We start from the raw sequence: 12409 nt of genomic DNA on the forward strand, positions 1-12409 counted from the left end.
CATAGTTCCAACTCCCGGGCGAAAACCGAGCTGATGTCTGATAAGACTGATTGTTCCAACAGCCATGTTTCAATGCGTTCTAACAGGACTCTTCCAAAGATTTTAAAAGAGGAGTCCAGCAGTGATATAGGTCTATAAGCACTGGGGCTAGCTTGGTTCCCTTTTTTGAAAATTGGAAAAATGATAGCCCTTTTCCACGAGGAGGGATCACTACCAGATTCCATACAGGCATTGAGCACCACCGTTAATAGTGGTGCCCACAAATCCAAAGGATCCTGGAACACATCTGATGGAATCATATCCGGGCCAGGCGCCCGATTATGGGCTTGCTGGTTAATGGCCTTCTTTACTTCCTCCACTCAAATTTTAAACAGGATGCGGTTTGATCTACCCATCCCCCGGAGGTCACTACCCCAAACAGGCTCCCAAAATGCTCGATCCATGCCCCTTCATCTAGATAGGTCCCACTGCCCACATTGGACATGCACCCGGCAGAGCCACCCTTTACAAACTCCCAAAAAGCCTTCTGATCCCTTTATTTCGCTGCGTTCAGAAAGCCCTCCCAGGAGACACCTTCCATTTCCCTTGTCCTTCTTTTAAGCTCCATTTGATAATGTGCTCTAGCCTGGGTGATCGCTCTTCTTCTAGAAGTCTCCCAATAGTCCTCTCTTTGCCCCTCTACAGGCCTCATCAAACCACCCCTTCTGCGGGGCTCTCCCGTTGGCCTTAATTGCCATCGTAAATTTACTGGAGAGGGCACCCATTAGCACCACAAATTTATCCACAATTAGCTTCGGTGGTGTGCTATCCCACAGTATGCCCGCCAAAAGGGGTTCATTCTCCACAATTGATTCATAATGCAATTTCTCCTCCAGAATAGTCCCCCATTTGATTCTTCTGGAGCCAATAAACACCTCCTTCTCTGGACAGAGAGCGGCAACTGATTGAATCCCTACCCCAAGCAATCCCGTCAAGGACAAACAAATAGGCTGGTGATCACTATTCACATCAGGGATCACCTCAAAGTTCAAAGCCCGTTCCCACAGGCTCACCGAGATACAGAAATTATCGATTGTTGAGGAGCCCAAATGGTTGTTAAAGGTCACCTGGCCTGGAATATCCGGAGCTAAACGACCATTTACCGTCTGTAATCCCCATTCTGTCAACCACGAGCACATTTGCAAACCCTTTGGGCATACCCTTTCATCCTTCATCCTTGGAGCAGGGATATTCATGGACAAATCCTCCAATGGACCCAAGAGATCATTAACCACCCCCATTCCCATTTTGATGTTAAAATCACCACCCCAAATATAAAATTCATTTCTGTTCCTTCCTGCAGACAATAGGTCCTCAATAAACCCTTTAACCTTTGTTAATCTATCAGCCTCCGAGATATGCGGGCTATTATAAAAATGAATAATGCAGATTGATTCACCCCTTGCAGTAGAGAGATGAACCACCTGCAAATAATCCATATTTGTATCAATCACATTGACCCCACAGTTTAACAAGGTCTTAACCTGAATGGACAGGCCCCCATAGCATCTGCCCCTCGGTTTCTTCTTAGCCGGAATTCCATAAGAAACAAAACCATTTATTTGCGGGGTATCCATTGCCCACGTTTCTTGTAAAAGGATCGCCTCATTGGCTTGAAGAAACTCAACAACAGGACCATTATCCAACTTCCTCTTTGAGCCTGCAATATTCCAGGAAAGCAGGCGAAACTCTACAGGTTTAGTTGCCAGAAAATTATCGACCAAAATAGAAGCCATCAATTGCTCTCCTAATCTTATCTCAGAAGGCCCTTTCTTTGTTAACAATCGATCCTCTTTACGTCGGATTAGGCTCCAGCCGCCCACAGTGTCACAATCAGGTGCTGGGCGGACTGCCATATTCCCTTTCCCCACTCCTCTCCACCCCCCTTCTGCCCTACTGCCCCGAGACAGGCCCCAGGCCGCCTGTCCCCCCCGACCCTCACATAGAAGTAGTCCAAGGGGAGAAGCTTACTAACTAAAGTCTATTGCCATTCGGTTTGAGACCTCGGGCAAGGTTGGAGCTCAAATGATAACCAGCCATAGTTGCATCCGAAAATGTCACCACTACACAGTCACCATGCACGTTTTTTGGCCTATTACCAACCCAACCCATTCTTCAGGCCATACGAATGATTGCAGGATCCACCTTAGGCCCCATCAAATTGGTATTAGTCCAATGTGATGCTTTATTGATTAGGCAGAGGGTTGATTCATAGCTACCCCTTGGGGAGCCCTGGGAGGCCGGTAATAATCCCCACAAACGGGAATGCTTTCGGTGGTAGGTTTAAAGTTGTTTGGTCCCCTACCCCTTGTAAAGAAACAGTCTCCTCAGAAACTTTATCCCTCTCTAAATTGCAAGTAGATCCCATCCCCACCCTATGGAACATCTAAAACATAACAGAACGATTGTGCAATCTGGCAGTATACATGACCTAAGAACTGGCATTTATACAAATCACAAGAGGTTAATGGAAGAGGCTAGTAAGTGCTCTGGGAGAGATACCGTTCTATATCAGGTGTGATGCCCGAGACAGTGCATCTCACACTCTGTTGACTCACAGGTCTTCTGCACAGTCAGAAACCTCTAATGCCATCTCGGCGATGTGACGTTTGAAGATCTTGCTGCACTCTGTGCTTTCCCTGCAGGTGGACACTCTGATGAGTTCTTAGGTGTGAGGTGTTCATGAAGCTTTTCCCACATGCTGTCTGGGATCCATGATGTATCGTTAGGCTTAAGGTGTAACTTAAGTGCTTTCCACACACTGTGCACCCATAGGGTTTCTTCACAGTGTAGAGCCCTTGATCTGTGTGCAGGACTAACATATAAGTAAAACTTTACTCACGCTCTGTACTCTGATACAGTCTTGTCCCTATATGGTATGTTTGCTGTGTCCCCAGGTATGGAAACCTCACTCAAGTGCTTACCACACTCTGTGCACCCAGAGGGTTTCCCCCCAGTGTGGATCCCCTGATGTGTGCGCAGCCCTGAAATAGAAGCAAAGCTTTTCACACACTCTGTACACTGATAAGGTCTCTCCCCAGTGTGAGACCTCTGATGTTTTCTCAAGTCTGAATACCGACTAAAATGCTTTTCACAATCTGTGCACCCGTAGGGTTTCTCACCAGTGTGGATCTTCTGATGCGTTCTCAATGATGAGAGTTCAGTGAACCTTTTCAAGCACTCTGTACACTGGTAGGGCCTCTCTCCAGTGTGAGATCTCTGGTGCACCTTCAGCTGCGAAGACCGTGCAAAGTGCTTACCACACTCTGTGCACTCGTAAGGCTTCCCCCCGGACTGAATACTCTGATGTGTGTTTTGATATGAGCTATCAGTTAAGCATTTCTGGCACTCAGTACATTTAAACGGTTGCTCCTGTGTGTGGGATTTCTGATGTGTCTTCAGGTTTGAGGGCCATCTAAAGCACTTATCACACTCCGTGCACTCATAGGGCTTAACACCTGTGTGAACCCCTTGATGGGTTCTCAGTGATGAGCTGGTACTGAAGCTTTTATCACACTCGCCACACTGGAACAGTCTCTCCCCTGTATGGAGTCTTTGATGTTTCCTAAGGTTGGGAAATCCTGTAAAGTGCTTTCCACAGTCAGTGCACTCATAGGGTTTCTCACCAGTGTGGATCCACTGATGTGTGCTCAGGGACCTGCGGTTACTGAAGCTTTTCTTACATGCTGTACATGGGAACGGTTTCTCCCCTGTGTGGGACCTCAGATGTGTTGTAAGGGTGGAAATCTGTCTGAAGCGCTTCCCACACTCTGTGCACTCAAAGGGCTTCTCACCAGTATGGATCCACTGGTGTATGCTCAGTGACCCGCGGGTACTGAAGCTTTTGCTGCATGCTGTACATGGGTACGGTCTCTCTCCGTTGTGGGATCTTTGGTGTACCATCAAGGTAGAAGCCTGTGAAAAGTGCTTTCCACACTCTGTGCACTCGTAGGGCTTCTCACCAGTGTGGATCCTCTGGTGCATGATCAGATTTGAGCGTTTAGTGAAGCTTTTCTCGCACTCTGTACACTGGTGAGCTTTCTTCCCAATCTGGATCCTCGGAAGCATGTGCCGACTCTTGGTTTTGGAAATTGGCCCATTATCTGTTGAGAAAAGCAGAGGATTATTTTATGCCATTGAACAGCCTAAAGATAAATACACCTATTGCAGAGATGACACACTGTGTGATCCCCGGTGAATCCCTCGAATGAAACGTGGGAGAGAAAAAGCAAGATTATGAAATGCATCTCAAGTAAAATTCCTTTTATTTCAGGCAAATAGTACTTACCTTTTGTTTCATTTTAAGAAGAAACATTCAGTATTTAAAACCAAATAGTAATGTTTATTACATTTAAAGGATACAAACACATAGGATATGTTTCTCTAAAAATAGCTAAAGTGCTGTGTTGTGATCATAAAGTGCGTAATGGTATGTATGGCGTTTTCCTCTCTGTGCCCCACTCTGTGACCAAAACAATTGCTGCAGACAAGAGAGAGATGGCAATGGGTGTTGCAAGCAAAACATGTTGTTGTCGTGGTAACTGGCAACACATGTAACATGCATTAGCTGAAGCATTGTGTTTGGGATTTTCTGGATAAAAACCAATGAGGGTTTTCTTTACAGAATGTGGCCCAATCATGAGTTAGCAAGTAGGGTCTGCATGTGTTGTGTTCATCTGGCTCCTGGGATCTGCTCCTGGCGAGGTTGAGCTTGTGTACATCCAGCAGCCAAAGCTAGAGTGGTCTGATACCAGGGCAAGACTTGTACATGCAACCTGCAGGAAAAAGGCCAGCAAATCCTGAGGTGAGGGCACTTACTGAATCTTCTAGCGGGCCATGGGCATGCAGAGGGTGTGGCACAGAGTCAGGGGGACTGGATGGGGCCTCCACACCAGCACTGTACAACAGATGAAGTGCTGGTGGTGGGGTGGAGAGACCCTGTTTTCAGACTCTTGTTTACATGGAGGTCAATTGAGTCAAAAGGTTGGTGACCTATGAAGTGCAGAAAGTGCTGGGCCAGACAATGCGAGGAGAGAAGTCAGGGGAATAAGCAAAAGAAAATTCTCTCGGTCCAATATTCTTTCGGCCACGCCGGTTTTCCCCTGGTGCCACTCAGTTGTCATGCATTTGTGGGTTTCACCCTTCCGGCATTCGCTCTGGTTCCGGCATGGTATATTTGGTACATGCATGTAGCGGTTTAGTTGTTTTCATCACGTAGGTCGTGTCGGAGACCGACATCACTTTAACTTTCGTTATCCTTCCTGGTTGCCGGCAGCGGGACACTGCGCAACTTCTACCGTTGCCTTGGCGCAAGTTCCCTTGTTCTGCTCTCCTTGCTCCTGCTCTGCTTTGAGATCCCCCCGCTTCTTCTGTCCTCCGTTTTACTCGGCAACCTTCTATCTGGATTTGCTCGTGTTGCCTGTTCCTTTTTTGCTGCCGCCCCAGATGTGGCTGACCTGCATTGGACCTGGCAACTGCTGTGTTGCTGTAGACTCTGCTGGCTGTCCATGAGGGGTTTTTATGCCCTGGGGGTTGGGGGGGTCCCCCTGGTTTGGATCTGTTTATTTAAAGCATTTCTAAAGCGCACCTTCACTATCAAGTGCATCATGGCGCTACTGGTAAGAGAGGCTAACTAAAGAAACCAGTTGCAGTATTTTATTGTGTAAGAATAAAAGGAACATATGCAGATTAACACCTTCTACAAGAAATAAAGGTGATAAGGAAACAACAATCACAATAATAAAGTGAACAATTTTAAATCAGAACTGCTGAAACAACTGGACATAATATACATAAAGGCATATGGAGTGAGTCATAAATAACAAACATCAAGATATATGTATTGAATAAGACACATAACTAGTCACTATGCAAGGTATACCACCTCTCGATTATTTCATGAATACAAAGGGTGAACCAAACATTCCATGGAAGTGATGGAAAAAAAGATTTGATCATTATGTTCTTGCTGCCCATGGATTGAACTTTTCTAATGAAAGAAAAAATGTCTGAATACATTGTTTGGGTAATTATGGTCAAGAACAATTTGAGAATTTACCAGCACTTTCTGAAGAAGATGCCGTTGGACTTACTGAATTTGAAAAATGTATCAAAATATTAGATCGCCATTATGACCAAACGGTCAGCATCATTCTAGAAAGATATCATTTTGGCAAGAGAAAGCAAGAAGAGAATGAAACTGTTGAGCAATATATCACTGCTTTGCGAGGTTTGGCCACATCCTGTGATTTTGGGATTACACTTAATGAAAGACACTGTGATCAGTTCATGTTAGAGTGCAAAGATAGACCAATAAGAGAAGCTCTTTGGGGAAAAGGAAATCCTTCTTTAGAAGAAGTAATTAGAGTTGCAAAAGAGGTGGGGCATACCAATAAGTGTCTGAAAGAACTGAAAGGAGAAATTATGATGATAATAAGAAAGAACATGGCACAGATTCCAGAAGCACTGCCTATAGAGGGAAATGACTATACAAAGAAAAAAGGTTTTATCAAGAAAGAAATAATGAACGTGAAGAAGAAATATATAAAGACTAAAGACAAAGGAAAAGAACATGACAAACGTCGATGTTACAGGTGCAATAGCCTGTTTCATTTAGCTTCAAGTGATAGATGCACAGCCATAAAGGAGTTATGCAAGAGATGTAATAGGAGAGGGCATCTCACTAAGTTTAGTAAAACTAAAAAGGAAAACATAAATTGTTTGGAAGAACTATGTGAACGTTCTGAAGAATGTACTTCTTCGGTGGAAGAGCTTGTTCATTGTGAGAATGATGATGATGCTGACAAGGAAAGGCCAATGGCTATGATAGAATTAAATAGTAAGAAACAGGAGAAGGTAATTGATTCTGGTGCAAAATATACCCTATTGCTCAACTATACGTTTGAGAAAATATTTGGAACCAGTGTAAACCTAAATGTGATTGACATTAACCCAGTGGCGTATGAAGGAAAGCAAATTGATCGTATTAAGTGGTTTTGGGCAGAAATGATATCTAAGGACAGGTCAGCAAAAGGAAAAGGTTACAGTGAAAGGAATGCAACCACTTCTGAGCTGGTCTCACCAGGCTAGATTGAAGATTAAGTTGGATGCAGCTGCGGAGGAATCCGTTTATGCAGTGGATCCGGCACTAGCATATTTAAAGACTTTTGATGATCAAATAGTATTTAGAGAAGAACTCGGTGTGTTCAAAGATTTTTCTCACAAAATTAGATTGAAGCATGATGCAATACCTGTAGTACAAAACTTTAGACCAGTTCCATTGAATGTAAAGCCAGCTATAAAGGAAGAACTTGAAAGATTGCTTAGTGATGGTGTGATTGAGAGAACAGGCTCTTCAGAATGGGTGTCACCTTTGGTGATAGTGTACAAACCAAATGGAAAATTGAGACCTTAGATGTGTCAATAAATGTGTGATTCCTGATAGGCACCCGTCGCCAAATATAGCTGAAATGTTAGGTACCATTGGAAATGCTAAGATTATGAGTATGTTAGATCTAAGGTCAGCTTACCACCAAACAATGTTACATCCTATGTCAAGCGATATTGCGGCATTCATTACCAGTGAAAGTTTGTTTCAGGGCAAAAGGATGCCTTTTGGTCTTGTATCTGCGGCATCTGTGTTCCAATATGTTATGTATCATCTTTTTAATCAAATGCAAGGAATTTTGTGTTTTCAGGATGATGTTCTGATTTATGGTAAAGATCAAATGGAACATGATGATAGATTATACAAGGTATTAGTTATATTTAAAGATGCTGGACTTACCTTGAGTAAAGATAAATGTAAGCTCAATAGATCTAACATATATTATTTGGGTCATGAAATATCAGAAAAAGTAATTAGACCTAAAGAGGATTTAGTTAAAAACATCCTGAATTTTCCTAGTCCAGAAAGCAAAGAGAAACATATTTCATTTTTAGGGATAGCTGAGTATTAAGCAACGTTTATTCCTGAACTAGCCGGTAAAACATTTCAAATGAGGAAGTTAGTCAAAAAAAAATTGAGATTTGATTGGAATGAGTTATGTGAAAATGAGTTCAACAATATCAAGTTAGATTTGAATGCTGCATCCACTCTTAAAGCTTTCAATCCAAACAATACTGGTATTACTACAAATGATGCTAGTAATCACGGTCTTGGTGCCGTTTTGTCACAAATGGATGGTAGAAGTGAGTTTCTCATTGCGTTTGTGTCAAGAGTGCTAAAACAAGCGGAGACAAACTATTCCACAATTGAGAAGGAGTTGTTAGTTGTAAGATGGGCTGTTGAAAAATTTAGATCATTTATATGGGGAACTGAGTTTGTGGTTAGGTCGGACCACAAACCCCTTAAGGAAATTCTCACTACTAAGGGACTTGACAAGACTGCCATCCAGAATTAGGAAATGGGTAGCAACTCTACAAGAATATAATTTTGACGTTGTATTTGTGCAAGGAGTAAAAAACAAATCAGCTGATTGTTGAGATTAACCAATGTGGTTGAAAGTGTGGCTGATGAGCAGCAGAGTAATGATGAGGAACACATTTTGAGTATATGCCGAGATATTCCATCTGAGGAGGAATGGCTGACAGCAATGAATCTAGATGCAACTCTCACTAAAGTGAGGGAATTGAAGGGTAGTGAGATCAGGAAAGGTGCATTGCCGGATGCAGTGAGACATGTATTTGATGAGTTACATTTACATGATGATTTGGTGTTGAGGAATGGAAAATGATTTCCTCCTGAATGAGTGAGGAAGAAGATATCACAGATAGTTCATGAGGGACATCAAGGGACGACCAAAACTAAGCCGAGAGTTGGACAGGATTTCTGGTGGCCTGCTGTTGATCTGGAAGTGGAAAGACTCATTTGTGATTGTTGTACCTGTGAAGACTCAGCTAAGGGCTATGTAACTAGGCAGATTCTGATGACTAGAACCTCAATTCCCACTATGCCGTGGGATTGTGTTGGATTAGATATTGTAGATCCTGAAAGAAGTCAGGGTAATTTGAAATATTGCATGGTACTCATAGACATGTTGTCCAGGTGGGCAGAAATTGAGTGGGTACAAAACATTTGCTCGAAAGATGTGCTAGCGTTTTTGGATAAAATTTTCAAATGTGAGGGATATCCAACCATGATTATCACTGACAACGGTGTACAATTGGTGTCACAAGAAATTAGTTTATTTCTTAAGGAGAATGGAGTTGAACACAGGACAAGCTCTATCTATCATCCCCAGACTGATGGAATCGTAGAAAGATTCAATAAGGTTATTAAGAACAGCATTAGGTGTGCATTAAGTGACAATACCGATTGGAAAAAGGCGGTATAAGATACCATAGTTGCTCATAGATGTAGACCACATTCCACAACGGGGATTTCAACATTTGAGATATTACGGGGTGGGAAACCCAATACCTGGTTGTGTCCAGCATGGTTGGGCAGAGCATGTGTTAAGAATTTGGATTGTGAAGAAGTGAGCAGAAAAGTGTTACAGAGGCAGGAATATAATAACGAGCGGTATGATGTGAGAAATGCAGTTAGGGAGTCCTACATTAAAGTTGGTGATTGGGTGAGAATAAAACTCCCAGGGGTCAATGCCAGAGTTTTGATCAAATGGTCTGATCCCGTTCAAACAGTTACAAGATTTAATGGTGCCATAAAGGTATCAGATGGGAGAGTGTGGAATCTCAATAGAGAATGTAAATGCTCAAAACAAGAGAATGATCAGAAAAGACAAGTTAAAGTTAGAAAGGAAGTGGAACAAAATAGAGACATTCAAGTTTGCAAGAATAATCACAATAAACGTATATGTACAAGACCATTGTATCTGAAAGATTATGTAAGTTGAAATTGTATCTCATGTTATTCTGTACATCTCCGTTAGGTACTGCATTGTATATCCAAGTTACGTTCAACATGGTAACATGGTAAGTAATCTGAATACTTCAACATCAAGTGTATATCTTGCTGTCCATATGTTACATGTATTGTTGTGAGTCACTAAAGAAGGGAGGTGTGTAGTATTTTATTGTGTAAGTCATTAGTATTTAAATGGTGTTCTGTTTTACATTGTTATTCAGATGTACAGATGGACTATAGGTATGCAATGTAGAATGTACTGGGAAGCCAGGATACTAGAATGTTAGAATGTATTGGTTGGAGGAATGACGCACAGGAAAACATCAGTTATGAAGCGGTTTATGATGTGACCGGTGGGTTATTAATCCTATACTTAAATAAACATATACAACTACAAAAGTGTTGTGAGAAGATATTTCACCTGTCAGAAACTGAAAGAAATCTAAACAGTTAGATTAAAAAGAAAAGTCTTTAGTGCACAGCAAAATGACAAATGGTCCTGTGTTGTGTGCAGGGTCAGCAGGAGACAGTGCCATAGCCTAGCCACCACCACCGAAAAACCTTGGCCTCCGGTTCTAAAGCGGTAAAAGCAGGGCCTGAACCAAGAGCAAGGAGGCAGAGCAGAGGGACCGAGGGGGAAGATAAAGGAGAACTTTCTCCTGCAAAAAGACTTTACCAAGAACATTGAGTTTAAAAAAGACTGACTGGCACACTGCACTAACCTGCGGCTCAAAGGACAGTGTGGATGAGAGTTGAATGCCTGGCACCGGCAAAGGGCCCAAAGTAAGGGGCCAGAAGTCAGCAGTCCAGAGAGCTGCACCAGCGGTCGAACCCACAACCAGAACGTTAGTCTTGTTGCCATTTAGAAGGAGTCAATTATTACTCATCCAGGAGTTCACCGCTGTCAAGCAAGACTGACAGCAGGAAGCCGTCTGCGGCTGAAGAAGGCCAAGACGGATGAGAACCTGAGTGTCATCCGCATACGAATAACACCTTAACCCAAAAGAGTGGATAAGAAGAACTAAAGGCTAATGGGAACCATATCTCCACGGATTACTGATTGTCAGAAGCAGACTGTGCTCTTGATGCGCCTGGTGCGGCTTGACGTTCACGTATTCATGCTGCTGGGTCCACTTCTCCAATCCTGCTCGCAGGCAGCTGTTGGGTTTGTCTCCGCCAATGCTGGGAGTAATCTGTTACTTGCCCCGGACTGAGAGCGGACAAGGAAGCCATTGCCGGAGTAGCGGCTATTCCCTGTTCAGCGGCTGGGCGAAGTAACTCCCGCCCACTGGATGGTCGGATGTTGCGAGCGTCAAGGGTTTATAGCCTTAAAGGGCTGTCTTGATGTTTTTGCCAAGGCGTCTAAATGCTGTGGTGTCTGGCATATTGTGTCTTTTAAGTGTCAAGCTTTTGCAGTTCAGGGGTTCGGAGCAGATCCTCTGATTTGCCGAGAGTGCATATCCTTATTGTGCCCGAGTGTCTTGGCGAACTCGGCGAGGGATGCTGCTTACTGCTTCGGAAAAGTGCATTCAAGGAGTCTTTCTACACTCTACACTCTTCACTATTTTCGCCTACTATGTCCATATAAGCATTGGGCTAAGTGGAACAGAGTGTTTGAGTGTCTGGCAGCTGGGGGGCAGGATTACACACCGTACACACCGTATAGCAGTGCTATACCATGGAAAGGCGGTAAGTGGTACTAAAACACACACAGTGACTGTCATTGCTACTACTCGCCCAATAGACAAACTGTAGCCCAAGCAACCTGATAATTCTTCTAATCTCTGAACTACATGTCGAAACGTTGCGCGCCCAATGATGCGGCTGCAGGGACAGCTAAACGAGCGGCGCTGGGTAAGCGCTCACCGAGGCATCATCCTTCGCCGCCATTGGGGGTGCCCGTTGCAATGGAAATGGCACTCCATTAAGAGGAGGCGGCTGTGGCAAGTAGTACCTGTGAACTATGTTGCCCCCCCTCCTCTCACCTATTGGCAACGCGATGGTGAAGGCACTGGGCTCGGTGTCAGTGTTCAAGCTAGCACGTACTAATACCTCTTCACCGCAGGGGTGCCCTCAAAGAATTGTGAACCTAGTAGCCACAGGGAAATCTGGCAAAACAGGGACAATAGACAAAACCACCACCAAAATGACTGATTACTTCCCTGTGGAGGCCCTGGTGGGGAAGAGGAGGTAATTGACCTTTGCAAGGACTTAGAAAAAGAGCTCCTTGCCACAATCCTGTGATTGGGCTTCAAGACAATAGAAGTGGTTGTCAAGGCATTGATAACACCGTTTATGGAACACAACAGCGAGCTGTCACTCAGCCCCCCCCCTCCAAGTAAATCTTCAAGGAAATCAGCCATTAGTTTGGCTTTGGAGGGGCACACATCCGGCTCAAGGGGCGGCATGCTGGATCTCCCTTCTATGGAATGGTTGAGGACGATAAAACACATCTGGGGTGCTTTGAGCTTGATATTAGCTTTGCTGCCCTGCACCTCTCCCCTA

General features: G+C 43.8%; 1 protein-coding gene across 3 annotated transcripts in view; it reads right to left on the reverse strand.

Annotated features, from left to right (window-relative positions):
• Positions 1 to 2876: 2876 nt before the first annotated feature.
• The window catches only part of LOC138564214 (zinc finger protein ZFP2-like), a 30508-nt gene continuing 20975 nt past the window's right edge, over positions 2877 to 12409 (reverse strand). For all 3 annotated transcript variants that reach the window (XM_069642894.1, XM_069642893.1, XM_069642892.1), the window contains one exon: positions 2877 to 4142. In XM_069642894.1, coding sequence (XP_069498995.1) covers positions 2878 to 4142 — 1265 coding nt within the window. In that variant the 3' untranslated portion in view covers position 2877. The remainder of the gene's footprint in view (positions 4143 to 12409) is intronic.

The sequence above is a fragment of the Ambystoma mexicanum genome, chromosome 1p, assembly GCF_040938575.1.
Source record: "Ambystoma mexicanum isolate Mex_15411 chromosome 1p, UKY_AmexF1_1, whole genome shotgun sequence".
In the NCBI taxonomy this organism is placed as follows: domain Eukaryota; kingdom Metazoa; phylum Chordata; class Amphibia; order Caudata; family Ambystomatidae; genus Ambystoma; species Ambystoma mexicanum.